This window comes from Acipenser ruthenus, chromosome 23 (genome assembly GCF_902713425.1).
Source record: "Acipenser ruthenus chromosome 23, fAciRut3.2 maternal haplotype, whole genome shotgun sequence".
NCBI lineage: Eukaryota > Metazoa > Chordata > Actinopteri > Acipenseriformes > Acipenseridae > Acipenser > Acipenser ruthenus.
In genome coordinates, this window is record NC_081211.1 from 21059396 (window position 1) to 21079810 (window position 20415).

Genomic DNA, 20415 nt, shown 5'->3' on the forward strand with positions numbered 1-20415 from the left:
TTTGGAGACCACTCGTTTCAACATTGAAGACATTGAGAAACACTGAGTCAAAACTTGTGTCATTGAAGTTACTAAGATTTGTAGTATTTCTTCATTTTTACCATAATGTAAACTGTATATGAAATATTATCACCAAAACACTGAAGGCATGGATGTAGCAAATCACGTTACATTTAAGTGACGGAAGGCTTGTTTAATGGAGAGGAATTGATAATCTTTCACAAGATCTAACAACACACTGACTTAAAAATTCAAACAATGAAAACATCAATAATAATAAAAATAATACAATCTTATAGTGTTGGAAATCATTAGTACTGTGCACTAAGTCAGCATCTTCAGTTACAAAGTTTGATCATCTAAATTCAAGTAGCTGTTTCGAAAAATGCACAGCACATGTTTTGAAGTATTATGGGCTGCATCTTTTGAACTGAATATATTGATTGTCTCATATGGCTGTCAGAGCCTGTATAACTAAATGTGGCAGCTTTCGAGAACCTCTTTGAAAATTAGATATGTGATCTGACTGACTCTTACCCTTTTAAATTAAACACATTGAAATGAATGCAATTCGGTCACTATAATGATTACTGTTTGCAATCATACTTGGTAACTAATAGTATCTCAGTACCAGGTTCTACATACATATGGTTGTACTTGTGTGTGATTAATCAAGAACTCGATATTAAAATCTGTACTGTACATTACATTTGAAGAAATTCACTTCAAACAGTAATTGCAACCACTGCTAAGCATAATTGAAGAATGGAATTGCCCCAGATTGAAATTGATGCCTAACTACCTCAGAAATGCATCCTATATATTCTAGGTGTTAGTGGTAAGAATTTTGGATTCGGTTTATAATTTTCAATTCAAGCTCTCATAGATCTCAATACAGATCCCCTCCACATTCAATTTGCTAGCTTAGTCATCCCAGTACTAACTTTTACATATTGAATTTGCAGTGTCTATGAGGCCAGTATTAAAGTCATCATTTTCAATTTGTTGGGACTTGGATCCCAATTACATGTGCTGGCAAAAAAAATCACCATACCAATTTCTATATATTGGATTATCCATTCCCAATATCTCAGAAATGCAGCCCTCAAATTAAAAAAATTAAACTGTGCTTGCTCAAAGATCCCAGAACTTTATTAGAATTATGTATGGAACAGCTCCTTTTACCTACCCCACCTGGTTGGGGGGGGGGGGGGGTTGTATTTATTTTACTCAAATAAATCCCACTATAAATTACAATGAGCCAGTTGTGCTAACTTTCGTCATGGTTGAAAGCCCAATAATTCAGATCCACAGGCTTGACATTTATAGAAGTAATTGGAAGCCCACAAATGAATTAGCAAAGGTAATGTAGTGGGACTGAAGTAAAATAAAGTCTTAATTACACAGAATTGAATTTGTTTTGCCTTAAATCTTAATGAATTACTGTGAACAACATGGTAAATGCCTATAGTAGTGAGGATGTACAGGAAACTCAGATTTGACTTGTACAGAATGTTTGGATTATCTGTTATAAAGTTCTCTCACTCAGCCACTGTTAGAACATATCAATACATTACTGAAGCTACAAATGCACTTCTTTAAAAAAATAAATGAACTGTTTTTAAAATATTTTAAAATATTTCCGTACATATTGCATGATGCTTATAATCATTCTAAGGATGGAGTAAAGAAGTCTGATCAGGCAGTACATATCAGCACGCAAGCTGAAAGAAAGTTCAAATCAAGATAAAGGTATACTGTAGAGAAACATGATAATAACTCCATAAATCAAACTGTGAACATGATTGGAATAGAACATAGGACTAATCAGAATGATTGCAAACACCATAAGAAAGTTAGGGGAAGGTCAAACAAATAAATACAAGTTTCCACTTTCAATGGAGGTCTAAAACGAAAGTTATAGATTTGTGGTTATAGAGCTTTTAACCTCAATGTATCTAACCGACAGGGTTCAGAATCTACAATGGGAGTGCATTACAAAATGCCTCTTATGCATACATATCACAGGAAGCCCTGATGATATGCCGTAATTGAAGATGTATCTTAAAATCCAGGCTTTATAAGATAAGGCTCTGTCTTTTAACAGGAGTTATGCAAGCACACATTCATATAAATGGTGGAATTATGGGACAGCATTGCTGGGAATAAAGTAGGTCCCAATGTGTTACATTATCACTGTGTTATTTTATGTAACTGATTACTTAACAAAAGATAATTAAACAAAATCCTCCTTTTTAACAGTTCAAATTCCTTTTACACACATGTGATATTAATACACTGTATGCAGGCAGGGTGCTAACATCTTTCACATTTCCCTTCTCGTATTCAACTTGTCATTTACATGATATTAATTCTTTGGCTATCATCCGAAAGATTGAAATCCTGAGTTTTAATTTTCTTTGCTGACTGCAAAATACCTTCTTTTGAAACATGCTGTTCATGCATTATCTGAAGCTTTGAGATTAAAATCTTAATTTAAAAAAAAAACGCCGTTAGTAGAATACCCCCTCCATGCATAATGTAAATATCAGATTTAAATCTCCCTCAATTTGTTTTTACATACAAAGTCATACATTTTTTATTCATGTTAGGGAAATCCACACCCATAGTAAATCATTGGCATCACCTTTGTTTAGCTTCTTCTTTCCCACATTTCCTGACTGACAATTTCTTCTAATCCTAGACATATATTCAAATGCTACAGTGCTTTTTCTCCAATCAACCGTGATTGCAATTAAGAGGTGACTATGACGGTAACTTATTCTCAAAACCGGCAATTGAGGTTTCAAAATATTTAGATTAAATCGACCTCCACACTCAATAAAATACTTCAATAATGATAATTCATTTAGCAGGTACGTAGAGGTTAATATATTTAAATCAAATGTCCCTTTTTAATGTACAAACCACCAAAAAAATCTGACATAAAATGAACTGAATCCAATTGCTTCCAGTTTATTAACTCAGACCAGAGCCCTTAAGAATCGAAATCCTCACCAAGAGAGCAGGGTAGCGCTTTCATACAGTACAGTCAACAACGAATACAGCCAGAATTGCTTTCAATCACATTATTAAGAATAAAAAGCAGTTAAAAATTATACATTCATGTATGCACTAGCCAACATACCAGAACAGGTGCTACGTACCGTAGTTACATAGCAAAGAAACATATTAGAAATGTAGTAGTAGAAGGTAAACATTGATTGTGGTTGTTGAGCTTACATCCCATTACCTATTTTTATTTCCTTATCCAAATGTATTCATAACAGCACTGCCTCATACGACACAAACCCTGCACAACTGATACCCCCACGTTTACCTTGGAGGAGTATGTGTGCCCGTCGGAGCCACACACAGGGCTGGGATGAGTCACTGGGCAGGGCTTGCACTTGGCTAGGTTTCCAGCTCCCATCCAGTGTTTATGAGCAAGGTTTCCTCTGTTAAGCTTCAGGCTGCAAAAAAAAAGAACAGAGGTGCAAACCATTAGCCAATGGTAATAAATGCGGACAATTTTGTCTGAATAATTTGCTTGTTAATCATTGAACTTCAACAATGTTTAGTGTAACAGGGCACAGTTACATTTCCCCCGAGGAGCCTCCATAACACAGAAAATATATAAAGCATTTTGGGATATGAATTGTTGAAAAAGTGTTGGTGGCTTTACAAAAACACGCAATAGCACTCCCTTTAAATAAGTTATTATGCATTAACTAGTGTTTTCTCTCTGATCTCTTGCTCACATCTCTCTACTGCCACCCACGCTGAACTAAAAATAAAAATGTTCCCCACTTCTTCCCTTAATGAATCAATTATCTGTAAAAAATATTTCTTTGCAGTTATTGACTTGTTAATTCATGAACTCCACTCATGTCAAATCACTGATTTTGGTTGTCATACTGGAATGCCAAAGTGTGTTTTGTTTCCTTGTTTTCCATAAAGAAATCAGATATCCCTGACAGACAAAAACTGATACTGTGCAGCATTTTCTCTTTTTTCCCCCAAATAATCCAGGCTTGATAAATGACTCTGTCCATAGCAGCCGACAGATGTTCGTATACCTCTGGCAGCTGGAGAGATATTGCATTATTCCAAAAATCAACACTAAGTAATCATCTGCCCAGTAGTCTTTCACATTTTAGATTTTGGCTTTGTTGCATCCTCCTTTAAGTACCATTTGAATCAATAATGTGACATTATTTCCATCTGCTACATATAATGCATGTTTATCATATATTTAGTATGGTGCTAAATACATTACCTCATGAGTATGGCCTCCAATTGATCCAATGAGGTAGGCAGAGGATTGTGGGCACATGGCAAATAGTGGAGGGATACCAGTCATCTGATTCAAGGTATTTGATACAAGGCCATATTATATTGCACATATCACAAAACCACTTTTTTTCTGGTGGATACAGTGGATAGTCAGAGATTGTATTATCACTATTAACCCTATTTAAGCAATGTGTATATTGATCAGATTTCACAGTACCCAGAAGAATTCCATGTGTTTCTGTGCCATGAAACAATGTACCATAACTTTGTCACTGTCATGCCTCCTCTGCCAACGGCACACGATCATACACATAGCTACAGTCCTGTAACATTCAGTGAGAATGTTGAGCCTGTGCTTTTCTTTGCCATTGAGGTGGAAAAATACATGAATAGTTTGGAAACCTCCAAGGAGATTGACTTGGCTAGCGTTTTTTGATTAACCGCATGCAGGCATAGTTTATTCCCAGTTTATGATCTGAAAGGATTTGCTCAGCACTGTACAAGGGAAAAAAACGTGAAAGCTGAGGGGCTTCATTATACAGTTGGTTTAATATTCCAAGCAAATCATTAAAAAAAAATCAGTGACAGGTAAATATTTAATATTCAGTGTACAGAAACCCCCCTTTTTTTGCAAGTATAATGAACATCTTTGTATGCCAACTCTGCACTTAATATGCATTGTGCACTAATTACTTAATAGAGTACTAAGATGAGTAAATTTGATGACACTGCTAGCTGGAATACTAAATGATCAGATCTGCTTAAGGCGTTTTAAATGAAATCACATTATAAATGTTTGTATGTGTGTGTGCGTGTGTGCGTGTGTGCGTGTGTCCGTGTGCGTGTGTGTGTGTGTGTGTGTGGTGTGTACATTTTGGTGTGGGGTGGGTGGGGGGCATGCTTAGCCTGTATCAGTATCTCATTTTTGGCTGGTTGCAGACTCTAATTAACAGTAAATAGTAAATTACTGTAGGTTGTCCATGATTAGTGCTAATCAGAGTCTGTGAAACCAACTATAAATATTTCAAATATTATTTAATTTTCTTTACTAAATGTATCTACTAAATTTTGTATAAATTATTTTAAAAACAAATCAATTGTACTGCAAAACCACCATAAAAAGCATCAATAATTAACTGAGTTGTAAAATAGGACTAGCACTAGAACCTGTCTTGGATAACCTGGCCTCACCTCCATTAGATGATGTAACGTACACCAAAATATTTCAAGCAAAACTTGATAACCTCAGTCTGTTAATACAAGATTCATCAGATTTGCCAATGTCAGCAAGAAGAACTTCACACTTATCCTCTACACTGAGTTAGTCTCCATGGCAACTGGTTCCTTACACTCTGCAAACACAAAATAAACATGTTGAGATTGATTTTTTATTAAGTTATAATAACTCTCAACCCTCCGGCTAGAACGCATATTGTCCCCACTTGCAGCGCATACAGCATGGTGCCATTACTAAACACAAAGCACGATGTTAAAAACAATCAGCTGCAAGCTGTGCTGATATAATTCTGTGCCCTACCAGACACTTTTTATTAGCATGTAGGTTTATTAAATTCTCATGCGGATGAGATCAAATTAGGTTTCAAGCCGCCGGTTACAATGAGAGGATGATTCATTGGAATTCCCCTGTGATAGAAGCTGCACCTGCCTATCCACAAAAAAGTGTGTTTCCTAGATCAAGCCATCCTGGGAAAGCTGTTTGGAAATTAGGTTCATAATTTACATGTCTGTGTCTGTGCGGATTTGCTTATGCAGCGCTAATATGTATGTAATTTCAAATCGATAAAAAAGAAAAAAAATTGAAAAGGCAAAGTGACAGTACTGGGTAATCACTGTGAATATTAATCTGTAAAACTGTTTGCTGTTTGTGCGTGTGTGTGTGTGTGTGTGGTTTACACTCTTAGCGAATTGCTAAAGATCTCAATTTAATACTCAACCCCAACCAGTAAAAGCATTTACTTTCATTACAAGAGGTCTTCTAATGTAACCAGGTGAACACTTCCCAGGTTCCCTATTTTAACTATGGGTGTGTGTATGTGTAGCTTGTAAAAGACTAGAAAGCAATTAAAAGGTTGCCACTATTCTGGAAGAGACGGAAATATAATGAGTTCTGGTCGTAAATCTCCCTCTCGACCTGTGAGGATACAAAGTAGCGAAAGGGAAAGGCTTTGGACAGGTTGTCCTGACAGTTCATTCCCTGGGTCGGGAAGTCAATCAGCCTGGAAAAAGACGAGACTCCAGTGCGAGTATTGACCTGGAAGGTAAACGAGGTAGCAGCTGCAGGCAATAGCGTCAGCTGTAATCGTTTACCAAGGGGTCATGCATAATCGCATAAAAGGGGCTGGAGAATTGTAAATCTTTTCCTTCGCTTGGGTTTTGACGTGGAAACTGGAAGGACCGGGAGATTGCCCAAAATAATTAAAAGAAAATAATTCGTGAGTGTTTTGTTTGTTTGTCTGTTTAGTAATTGTCTGTGTTTGTTATCACCAGACGGCTAAACACAAATCCGGAGCTGTCGCCAAGGGCCAGCACGAAACCGGATCACCACTGCACTACCGTCACAAATAAACATTGTTATCAGCACCTGTTTCACTAAAAGCACGTATTATATAGTACTTCACCACAAGCAATGAGAGCACTCACTTTGGAACAGTGATCGTGTGTGTCTAATTGTGTGTGTTTTGTACCGTGTTTTTCATTTGCGGGACTGCAACCCTTTGTTTCATCACTGTGCAATACACATTGTTGTGTATTGCCAGCTCTTTATTATTTACTGGCAGGTCATCAGACCATTGGATTATAAACCATTGAAACATTTTCACCCGTACTTTGTTGTCTGTGTGATTCTTGGAATTACAGTATCTGCACTGCACCTGCTATACACCTGCTACCACTTACCACTTTGCCACACTGCCCCTTTCATTCACAGTCTGCCTCACTAGCTTAAAAACTAGAACCACATCTCCCTCCTCCACCTCTTTTACACTCCACTTCTTTTCGGACGGTCATTAAAATACATCACCCGGTCTTGGTTGTCTTCTGACAGTTGTCATACTGTGTATCTCACCTCATGAGAAGGGCAGCTGCTACATTCCTAATGAAATGCTTAGTAGAGGGCATATACCTTCTAGGGGTATGGAAGCAACAAAAAGACAGTAATGCCCCTTTTCCACCAACACATCCGAGTCATGAGTGGTTGGGGCCCTCGCTGTGCGGATGGTTTTCCATTGGCTATTTGTCGTGCTGAGGGAGAACCAAACCGTAAAACTCTTGCCTCAGAACACATCTGAATCTATGCCATTTTCTTTAGTTCCATCCTTCCTACGGGCCCCGAATGATAATTGTGGTCTTTCATGCCCTTGGTTCACAGGGATGTTTCGCAGGTGTGCCAGGGCTCAATCTCACCACCAGTGAATTGTTCAGAATGAGGTGAAAAAGGTGGATAATCACACCTGTTTATCTTATTTTAGTTTTGTCTCCCTCCTGAGGTAATTAAAAAACAATAATGATCTGTTGAATGATGCAGTCCAATTAATACTCTGTTCACCTTAGTTGATGGAAAATGTACAGGCCAAAAAGCAATTAGCTGCTGGCAGCTTTTAACATCTATATAACACATGTTTTTCACATGTTAACTTGTGTCCTATTTTTATCCTTGTGGCTAATAGACAGTCATGGAGAATTACTGTAGACGAACAATGGATCTCTTGTAAACACAATAATATTTTCAGACTTCCATTTACTGTTTATGATATTTTCCAGAGGTTCTACTGCAAGCTTATACAGTAATTACCGTTTCACAACCACATTGGTGGCACTAAATCTACACTTATTAAAAAGCAATGACATTTTCCTAAAATGTCAGCCGCCATAAATTCCTATATTGTATGCCTGCTTCTGAAGTATACATTGTCTATTTGAAATGTATGTTTTCCTCTCCTTAAGAGACTCTCCTCATGACTGAAGAACACTCCCCTCAAGCAGGCACATACATGAAACCCAATTATTCTCCCTGCAAGTGAAAACCCCCTGCCAGCAGCAGAACATGGAGTATCACTGTGCAGACAGCATGCTCCTGCTCACACTTATTCTATATAAGCACATGATTCTAGTGTCTCCTTCATGAGAAAGACAGACCTTTGCGGTTCACTGGTTTAATTTCTCAAATTGGATGTGACAGACCTGAATCGTTCTTTTACGTGTTGTTGATGAGCCCTGTCACAACATTATGCAGGCAATCACATTCATTAGGAGGAAATATTAAAACAAATAATTAAAAATGAAAGCGTGCAGCTGCAGGTGGGGGGCCTAGGAAATTAAATGTGATGCTTCAGGACAGGAAGGAGAAATTTGACCTTGACTGCTTTAGCTACTGTGCTTCCATCACCCAGCTCGTCATTTCACCAGTTTATCTCTTAGAAAACAGTGTCTCCATCATAAACCATTCTCTATAACCAAATAATGTTTCAAGCACAGCATTTTTAGAATGTCTTTGCAATGCCAAAAATGGATATTACGTGCCAGTGCAAGCAGGGGTATATTTAACTTGGTCTCCACTTATTAAGTATTTGTGTCACGGCTCACTACTGCAACTGAACGTTAGGGAGATTAAGAGGCTTAGACTACCCTTGAGTCATTTGCTATTATCAAGGGTCTTCCCACAAGGCAGAGCAATAACAGTGACTGAAACACAAACATCCTTGACCCTGGCAGTGCCCTGGGCCAATTCACTTAGGTAATTTTTTGACAGGGTGAACTCAGCTTGACAGGTTATTTATTGGCTTGCTGACATCGATGGAGATTTAACAACAACTGCAATTGTCTTACATACTGAGGTTGCTTTGGCAACCTGAGAATGGAGGCTGTAATTACTGGGTAATTATTGGATTACTGCTAATGTGAATACCAGGATCCATTAGAGGTGGGTAGATGGAGAAAGCTCAGCCTATGTACTAAATATATTGTAGTAAGCAAGTAAACTACAGCATACAGTATTAACGTGAGGTTTGCTTTTGTTCTCTGGATGTGCATTCTGGGAACTACTGTTTTAGCCCATTTTACAGGACGAGCACATGGGACTAAATACTATTCCCTTTCTATAAACCCCTCTAAGTTCAATGCACTTTGTCAACAGGTTTTGAAGTGTTCCTCCATATCAACTAAAGCTGACACCATGGGCAGCATTTTCAAAAGGTCGTAAATGACAACTCCAGTGTTAATCAATAAATCGGTATGTAGCATTGATTTTGGCATTTTCAAGTGGTAGTTATGCCTATTTCGTTATTAAATAATCGTCCTAATGTGATTTCCAAAATTATGTTGATTTGCGAAATAATGTTAATCTTTTAACGAGCAGGGCTTCTTGTGACTATTTCTTTTGTTTGTGTGGGAATTTAAAAGCAAATCTGTGTTAATTGCCATAACTTATCAGGAGTTAATTTGCACTTGGAAAAGGAGGATTTTAATTAACGAAAGAGTATATAATTCATCTTTAATCAGAAATTTAACAGACCACGAATGTGACGCTACAGAGAGAGCATGTACAGGAGTTATTTCTTACAGACTACCTAGCTAATTCAATATTTGTAGTTATGAAAATATTTTAGCCTTTTCTATACTTGTGGTTATGAATAAGATTTATTCACTTGTCTTAATCATTTGTAACCTTACAGAATGTTTGTTGTATTGCTAAAAATTATATATCGTTATTTGCACCCAGTGTAATGTTACTACCACGAAATTATCAATGCAACTGTAGCCTGTTTGAATTCTGTGTACTTACATTATATGACAGCTGACCTCTACTGTATTGATACTGATTTAATTTGAATAGAAAACGGCATATTAGATATTACAATAAGGTTTCCTTATGTGATTGTGGATTTGCAATGTGTCCTTGGCTTTTAACACCTCTGTCTAATCCACACAAGAATGAAGAACAGGCGTACAAGGACACACAGATCCAAAAGAATGTGATCGAGATCATCGACATGAATTTTACCTAACAGTATTTGTAATGTTGTCAGACTCCCTCCACACTTTATGTACAATGTACACTTTCACCTTCACACGTTTGTATGCATATAAAATGTTCTTATAATACTGTAAGTGTTCGGTGGCTACTTCCAATCATGTTGAGTTTATTTATCAGGGAGGTGAGCAAAGAGTAACAGAGAAAATGCATGATTAGAGAAATTCACCGAACAATTAATTATAAACAAATGTGTATTTGGTTAGGGAGTTCTATTCTAATTTTAAAAGCTTAATATAATGAAGTGTTACATACATGGTATATACATGTAGAATAACTAACAACTCTAAACACAAATGGCACTTCAAACTTATTTATTTATAGCCTACAATTGTACATACTAAAATACATACAAAAGTAGATAATACATACATAAGAAAATAAATTCCAAGAAATATACATAGATGGCTTACAGTATTTGTTTTCTTTTTAACCAAAAGAAGATTGCAAAATGCACATTAAAAGAGTTGTATATAGTAAGCTGTGGCAAAATGTCCACCCAAATGAGGGTAAATAACTAGTGGGGTTTGCATTTTTTTTTTAAATCCGTGCCGTCTTCATCGACTCAATTTCAAAGCATTAATGGATTGATTTAATTAACACATTTCGTTTGAAAATCACTTGCTACTAAAGCTCTCATTACTATACCACGAGTTTGATACAATAACACTGTTTTTTGAAAATCCTGCCCCAAGTGACATAGTGTATGTGTTATTTTATTCCCTGAAGAATCATCTCCAATCTCCTGTTTTTGTTTATTAGAATTACAGAGCATCAGGATTTTGACAGATAGATAGATAGATAGATAGATAGATAGATAGATAGATAGATAGATAGATAGATAGATAGATAGATAGATAGATATGTCCAGGCATATTAATGGAGACTGGTTTTTAATGGAAAACTGGTTGAAAGCTGTCACCTACCTGTGCACAAGCTGATTGTGGTTGATGCAGATGGCTGTTTGGTAGTCATGGGTCATGCACACCTTATGAGGAGGGCACTTTACTTTCAAGCAGGGGTCTTTTGTGGCATCTAGAGCTGAAAAAATAAAAAAAAAATAAAAAAAACAGGAAATAAGGATTTATGCACACAAAGGGATTCATTAATGATAAGTGATGGCTTTTCAATGAGAAAATGTTGGTTTTAAATTACATTTTAAAGGAGTAAAATATATTATTCTAGGATCCAATTTGCTATCAATTTTCTGTGTAATGCAACCAGCTCAATCACGAATATGGAACGTAACTGTGCTCTGGACTAATTTGGTCGTTCTGTCTGTGTCATAATATGGCTGGTGGGATCAGCCAATATTGCCATACTGGCTCTAAGACTAATACTAGTAAATTTACAATTTATATGGATCACTTACTCAGGAAATGTCATCAAATGCCTTAACAGTGGAGGAGCTTTCCTTATAAAAGTTTACCACAGTAATTATTATGTGATGCATTTACCATAGTTTACCATGGTTTGCCATAGTTTTTTTTTTTTTTTTTTTTTTTTTTTTTTAACACTTGCTTTTACTGTGGTAAACTTTTATAAGGGTTAAAACAGGCCAACCAACCCCAGTCACTAGTTCAAACACACGCTTGCCCAAGAGGACACATTTGAGTGGACACAGATTCAGGACAGGGTGTGGATTGCATTAGAGCTGTCAGTACCAACAAAAAGAAGAACAAAAATCCTGTCTTCCTGAGTTGTTGATTTTGTGCTCCATGAGTTAGCGAGAATCGGTTCTGGACAGTTCACCTAATTTCGCTTCAATAGCCCTTACTGGTCAGGCACCTAACCAGACCTGGTCAGTGATTTTTTTTTTTATTATTATTATTTTTTTTTAATAATTTCGTTGTTGCCAATTATTTTTTATTATTTTCTCCCCAATTTGAAATGGCCAATTTTTAGGCTCAGCTCACCACTACCACCCCTCTGCTGACTCGGGAGGGCGAAGATGAACAAACGCTGTCCTCCGAAGTGTGTGCTGTTAGCCGACTGCTTTTTTTCACACTGCAGACTCACCATGCAGCCACCCAAGAGCTACAGCGTCGGAGGACAACGCAGCTCTATGGCAGCTTATAGGCAAGCCCGCAGGCGTCTGGACAGACTACAGGGGTCACTGGTGCGCTGTGAGCCGAGGACACCCTGGCCGACCTAACCCTCCCTCCCCCCGGGCGGTGTGGCCAATTGAGCGCCGCCCCCTGGAAGCTCCCGTCCTCGGTCGGCAAAGGAATAGCTTGGACTGGAAGTCGCGACGTCCAGACTATAGGGCGCATCCTGCACTCTATGTGGAGCACCTTTACTGGATGCGCCACTCGGGAGCCCCTGGTCAGTGATTTTAATCGCTGCTTCCAGAATTGACACATCACCAACACAGGCCTCATGCATACCTTAACATGTAGGTCTATTTATGCTCAAACTATGCTTATATATATATATATATATATATATATATATATATATATATATATATATATATATATATATATATATATATATATATATACTAAAAAAAGATAATCAGTATAGATATAGTACAGTGGCATGTCTGTATAGACAATAACATGGCTGGTTCTTATATTAAAGCAAGTGAATAATCCTCTCAATCTTATACATGTAAAATGTGGAAAGATGAAATACCAGTGAGCACAGGCTGGGTTACTATATATTTATGCTGATGAATCTCTGTTTTTTTTTCAATTTGATCCAAAAATGCATTATCAGACAGGAGAGTGTTTATCAGCAGTAACAAAAAATATGCAATCATGGATTGCCATTGCTCCTGGTAATGGCTTCTGCTGGAAAAAATAAATGAATTTGAAATCACATTTGAAACTCTTTCCATCTGCAAATTGGGGCTGGTATGAGTGACCTCTGTGATATGAAAAGGAAATAAGCACTGCAGCATCTTTGTATTTTGTATGAGTGTGGCTCTGGACATTGTAAAGAAGGTGCACAGCATTGCATGAACAACTCATTGCTTGAAAAATGTACAGGTTGATGTAGAGCAGAGATATTGATTATCAGTAGTGTAGAGCACAAAAGAAAGTAGCTGTTTCTGCCCCAAGAAATCAGGAGACTCTTTGTACCATGAAAGGAGTCCTAAATGACAACTCCCTAAATAGAACCCTGAACATCATTAACTAGGTGACCCTGTCTCACAGCTGCTTTATTAATATAAAACAAATTTGCAGGAATATCCAGGCCAGCTCAATAAAAAGGTCCAAATAAAATGTATATTCACAGGGAAAATCTGTCCACATACGAAGCAGAATGGTTGATTGGGGTGGCAATTGGGCCTAGCGATGGATGCACAGCATGGAAAATCTAAAAGAAATACAGATTTGCTCCACTAGTGTTGTAATGGAACACTATAGGCATTGTAAAGTGTGAAAGCAAAAAAAAAGAATGAAAAGAAAGAATACTTTTCTCTTTTCCCGTTTTGGTGTATGTACCCCGAAACCAGGAACATAACTCAAACTGATGAAGACATTTATCAGACTTTTTCTCTTCTTCACTACACTGAGCCAGACTGCTTTATAAAGCCTGCAAGTGCTTATTCTAGTGTGTAACATAGAATGTTGTTTAAGCGTTAACCGTGCTCATTTTGAGAAGCTGAATCTTCTTTAGGACTTATTCATGCATGCATTATAATAGCCACTCAGTTGAATAAGGAACAGGCAACTTGGAACAGGCTATCTATCTGACAAAGTGACAGTCTTTGGAGCCTATCAGCAAAAGCAGAAGTTCTTCTGGAGCTTCTCAATGCAGAAATCTAATGAATAATTAGCACATTAATTTGACAACACCTCCAAGTCATTTGTATTTGAGGGAGGGAATCATTCATCACTGCTTCTGATAGCATCACCATGGCAACCACTAGTTCATACTTTCCTGATCCAGAACAACTCAAATGCAGCTCCTATTTGATTATCCAGAGCCTGATCCAAAAGTCTTGATTTTCCAAACATCTTTCATGTCACCCAATATATTGTCCTAAACAAGTGTTTATCCAGAAGTCTCCTTTGTTTGACAATTTTCCTTGAAAATGAGTCAGAATTTCAAATTTTGTATTTAATCATCCGTTTAATACATATTTGGGGAGTACAAACTGAAAAGGACAGTATCTTCAGCTACCCCAGACAACAGAGTTCAAGGTTCTATGAAGCTGATGTCCACACTACAAGTGGTATCTTTCAGACTGCTCTTCATTGTATATTGCACACACACACACATATATATATATATATATATATATATAATCTCAGGGTCAACTCTATATTGTGGTGTATGCATATGTATATATGTATGTGTGCTCTGTGCTGATGAGTACTGATAAATACAATGCATAGGAACTTATGTTTCATAAATTATTTTTTTGTGTGCATATATAAATATATCAATCGCAAACTGACAAGGTTCAGATATTGAAGAAAATGGCCACTGTAAATAACAACCAAGGGTATGGATGTTACCTCACCACTGATAAAGAGAGTGTATTTGACTGTACCTGCCTATTGCGATTTAATCACCATTGCACAACACAAAAGAACAACAACAAGAACCCTTATATAGCGCTTTTCAAAGCCAAGGCCATCTCAAAGCTCTTAACAAGCAACCATAAATTTAAAGCAACAGATACAATAAATTAAATTAAGTACATTTAGAAAATACAAAATAGAATACAAATACAATTAAAAATAGCAGAGATCTTTTACCCGAGAAAGATCTACAGTATATGCTGGATGATATCGTTTTTTTGCTGGCACTGCAAATCTAGAAATTGAAATCTTCAAAAGCAACACCAGCAATATGGAATGCAAACACGTTCTTCCCTAGAACAATAGCATATGTCAGGATCCATTAAGGTCTGAGGTGAGATCCTTGCAGTGCAGAAGTGTACAGGCAGCTGCATCTCAGAGACAGTTTAACAGTCCAGTGCTGCTGTGTGACTATAGCTTGCCACATTTTCAAAGGTTATTAATGACCTCTGTACATATCTCCCCATTGCTCTGTTCAACCTTGTCAGAGAACAAACTGAGTGCTAGTCTGTTGACCTCTCAATATCAAAAAAATTATGAATTGGCATCTGAATACTATTACCTATGAATATAGTATTATTATTACTATTAGCATTGTTATTTGTATATATATATATATATATATATATATATATATATATATATATATATAGACTAACAGATGGTGCCACAGACTCATCAAGAGAGCGAAAAAGCTTCTAAAGCTATAAATTAGGCCGCCACAACTTTGGTTTCAGATGCAATGTGCCACAGTGCTGTCTAGTCTAGTCATTCTCTCCTCCCAGTTAAACCTGCTATTAAAAAGGCACTGTTGAAAATGCAGAAATGTTACAATAGAGTCAAAATGAAAATGCAGAATTATGTTACAATAGAGTCAAAATGCAGGATATTGTTGTTTCCAAAAACCAAATTCAATAACGTGTTTTAGTCAAATGTTTTATGTCAAATGCAGAATATTGTACAGTATTCATTACAAATCAAATACAAAATCAGGTTCAGGCCCAGGCCTGATATGCAGGGTTATAATATATTTCATAAGGTAGATGATATCTGTATTGTAGAATAAAATAACATCATCAAATAAGATATATTTTCAAAACAGAGTATATATGTATGGTTGTGTTCAGTTAGTTGAATAATCTATAAAAGTGAATTTATGTACACTGTTATCATTTTTAAGAACAGTCGACTTCAGTCATAACACATTCAGATATTTTTTATATTATTAAATATTTAAAACTAATGTGTTATTTCTCTGCTTTTTTAATTATTTTTATCTTAGGTGAAGCCTGCTTTATTATGCCTTCTCAAGAGGCTTCCCTCCAGTTCTTTTCCATTATACACAATAATTCACATGAGGATATGCAGAAACTGGCAGTACCATATCAAGAAGATAAAAAAAAAACAATGAATTTGATCTGTGAGCGTTGGTTAATACATCCTGAAGTATGTGATTGTCAGTAATAAGTCATTGAAAACAATCACATTTCTGTTATCAAAGGGCTCCAGCTCTATTGCAGTTTGAAAACTATTTTAGTAGTGAAGATGCTATTATCTGACGGCCCATAATCATTACACATACAGCATACAATTCGTCGCACCCACATGGCTTGATTTGTGACAGCTAATACAGTCATGTGTATGTCCCTATCTCACTTGTACACACTGTTCAACCTTTATATAATAGATCATACAGTATCTACACACTGTGTCAACCAGCCGAGGACTGTGTTTGAATTCTGTCTAATAATGTTATGCATTCTAAAGCAGATCGGTACACACTGAAAACAATGCTACTAATACAGTGTACTACTATGTGTGTTCTTTGATCTCTTATGCATTTTCAGCTAAGATCATTATTTACCATGCTTACTGGCTATTCCAGCAAAACACGTCCCTTTTACACTACAGCTTCTAGGCAAGGTATGATTTGAAAAGGACTAGATGTGTGCAGCTGTCCCTGCAGTATCTGCAATTATTTATAGAGATGTTTCCGAACTCATAGTTGCAGAGGGTGCATAAAATTAAGCAGGCCCTGTGATTGAAAAAGTAGCTAGTAAGTCTGGTAAATAATCGAAGAAACAACATTAAGGAATTGTTTAAAACACACATAGTACGGTATTACACAGGCAAGTAAGTACATGTAGATAGTATAACTACGCAATTGTGGTGTGACATTATTAAACTGAACTGAATTATTAATAATACAGCTATGAACCAGTTTTAGATGATTTACTTCTTGTTAAACACTTTAATATTTACAAATGAGTTAATAAATGAAGGTCATTTTTTTTGTAAGGTTCAACCTTTTACTGTAGGTCTGCATCGTCAATACAGTGAGTAGTACCACACACACGCACACACACACGCACACACACGCACACACACACACACACACACCCACACAACAGTGACTCTTCCATAGTCTTGTTAATAACCTGCTGCCCTTTTTCATTTGTATTATAATGCTCCAAGCTCTGCTGTTTAGGAAGATATAATGAGAAAGATGGGGAGGGATCCTGTTTAAATATGCGTTTGCCAGGCTTAGTGGCAGGATGCCTGTCATTATTTATATTGCATTTTAGCTTCCAGGTTAGCTGTTTATTCTTTGTTCCAACAAACAGAGATGAACAAAGTTTATAGAGCTCAGTCTTGGATTTAGAATATTGGCTTTAGCTTGAATTTATTTGAGACAAATACCTCATTGGTTATTAGCACTAGGTCTACACTACACTAGACATTGGTCTGACACAGACTGCTGAAAATCCAAAGCAACAGGCCTGGATAGGCTTTTACTGCTGTAACCCTGCTTCAATGGTTCAATAATAGGGCAGGATATTGAATTATCCAATTGTAATATGTCAATTGATATAGAGATGAACAAGCACAGAACATCTAAGTGTTTGCCTGATTCATCAAATAAACTTCTTAAAACATAAAGTTAAACAACCTCTTATTACTTTTCATGTTTGCATTAAGATTTTTAGTTGAAAAAGTTAGATGGAAACTGTTCAAGCGTATTACAAAACCTATCTATACTTTTGATCATTTGCCATTTAAATTTCAGTTAAATTGGCTTTTATATTTTTGCTTTTGTGGTTTAAATCTTTTGCAGGTGGGGGATGATGGGTCCATCATGGGTTTGTTGGTGGGTCCATCATGGGTTTGTTGGTGGGTCCATCATGGGTTTGTTGGTGGGTCCATCATGGGTTTGTTGGTGGGTCCATCATGGGTTTGTTGGAAGAATCCATGGTTTATTCGGACAAGGCAAGTATACAGTGCTGTTTCCTCATTATTCCACACCTGAATAATTTAGTTACAATAATTCATAATTAGGCCATTTTAACAATAAAGTGTACATGTACCATACTATACTGTATAAGTTCCCTTCACTAATTTACTGCTTTGAGTATTCCATAGTTTTTTGATGTGTCAATATTGAAAGACTAACAACTAATATATTGTAATGCCCCTGGGTCTGCTGTAACCGTGTTCGGGAAGGTTCTGTGACCCAGGGTCAACAGTTCAATTGCAGCAGGTGTTCATGAACGTCAGAGATGGGAGGATCACCACCAATCAGGGGCTCAGCTTGTCATGTGAGTGGCAGCCAGTTGCAACATTGTTGGTACAAACCAAGGGACGAGATGTTGCAACCATCAGGGGATCAAGAGCGGAAAGCCATGTCTGCCTGGGATTGGTGGCTGGTGCACAGGACGGCATGCACAGGGGGCATACCCTGGGGATAAGTAGCTGAGCTACTGCTGAGACAGAGAGACAAGATGGAGTGAGAGAAAGAGTGCAATAGAAACAGCTAAGGGGAGCAGAAACGGGATTACAGAAACAAGGAACCAGAGACTGCACTTAGTGGCTGTAGCACATGGCCGAAACGTGTGCTTTGGACTTCTTTTTATTTTATTATTTGTCACAGACTGGGTAGCACTATGCTGCTCAGCTGTAAGTGTATCACTGCCTGGTGTAGAATCCCGGCTTAATAAACCATGAATTCGAGATCCTGCAAATCCTGTGTGAGCTGCCTTCATTTTCCCTGCAAACGTTACAATATATAGCTTTCGTAAATACTTCTTCACATAAGCCAACTTTAGACCATTCTATAAAAAAATATAAGAAATTCTAACCACACTTGTATGGCTCCCTCTGCACTCCAAGCAGTAATACTTTAACAAGGTGACCCTAACAGTTTCTGAATCTGGAAGACAACACTGCATTACAGAAAACTGAGTAACTGTAAGATAACTAACTACTCTATGTGGGTACAAATCTTTGTGTTTTTAGTTACTGTATTCCTTCAAATTTAAGACACCCTCGAATTTAAGACGTAGCCCAAATTTACCACTCTCAATTTGAGGAAAAAATAAAACATCAAATAAATATGCACTTACAAAGATACAACCTCAATGATGCTGTTGTATCGTACAAAACTGACACGAAACAGTGTTGTTGTAGATTAACCACAGAGCTTGTTTATTGTGTTGTGCACTGTATAATACTTAAGATGGTGTCTCGGTTGTACACACACCACCACTCACTTACAGCATCACGCCTCCCGGCAACAGCAAGCCCAGCAAACACAACAGCATTGACTGCATTGCAAACAGTCAGAACGGTATGCACAATACCAACTAACAGGACACAGCATATGCATATGGAGATTACTCATACCTGTTTTTTCTTCCAATTAGTGAACTGTGGTACTGCTTGGCATGTCGAAATATACAGGGGGCTAATGACTCTTCTTTGAAAATGGCTGGCTATAAAATCTATAAGCAATCTAGCATCTTCACATGGAAATCAAACTGTAAATCTCCACAGCAAGTTTGCAGTTTTCGTATGCTTTTCCCATGTTTATACAATGCAGTTAACATAGTTTAGCGTACTTTCCCATTTAATATGCTTTACCATACCTCTCTGAGCTTAACATTGCTTACCAATGCTTTACCATGCTCTTACTTTGCTTCCTTTCACTTTGCTATGTTCTTACGATGGTAAACTTTTATAAGGGAAGGATGGTGTCCTTCCACAGTTAATAATGATTTCATTTCAATTCTGGACTGTAGAAAAGTTTAAAATGAAATGCAAACCCGTCAAGCACTGTGGGTGTCACTGTGAACTACAACTAATGGTTTTTTATTGCAGAATGACATATCTCTGAATGGCAGTTTGTCTTGTCGTAATCTCATTCAAGATTACAGTTTAATGTCCTTGCTGGGATGATGAGTTGGCAGTTTGAAAGGCTGAGAGCAGTGCCTGGCTACTTCTCTTCAGTTCTACAGTGTGTATTTTCTCTCCATATAAACTGCCATTGTTTTAAAAAAAAGAAGAACATAGATAGATAGATAGATAGATAGATAGATAGATAGATAGATAGATAGATAGATAGATAATTGTACTGGTATATAGGGAATATACTACGTAACAACTGAACATATTGGATTAATTGCAATGAACATGGCAGAAAGCTTGTGCTACTAAATCTGGTCTATATTATACTAAAACGACATGCTTGACAAGCTT

The 20415-nt window shown here is 37.0% G+C and overlaps 1 protein-coding gene across 2 annotated transcripts in view; it reads right to left on the reverse strand.

The window, feature by feature from the left end:
• The window catches only part of LOC131699631 (testican-1-like), a 164787-nt gene that overhangs the window by 40673 nt on the left and 103699 nt on the right, over positions 1–20415 (reverse strand). For both annotated transcript variants that reach the window (XM_058996804.1, XM_058996803.1), the window contains 2 exons: positions 11272–11386; positions 3341–3473 (listed from right to left, as the gene is read on the reverse strand). In XM_058996804.1, coding sequence (XP_058852787.1) covers positions 3341–3473; positions 11272–11386 — 248 coding nt within the window. The remainder of the gene's footprint in view (positions 1–3340; positions 3474–11271; positions 11387–20415) is intronic.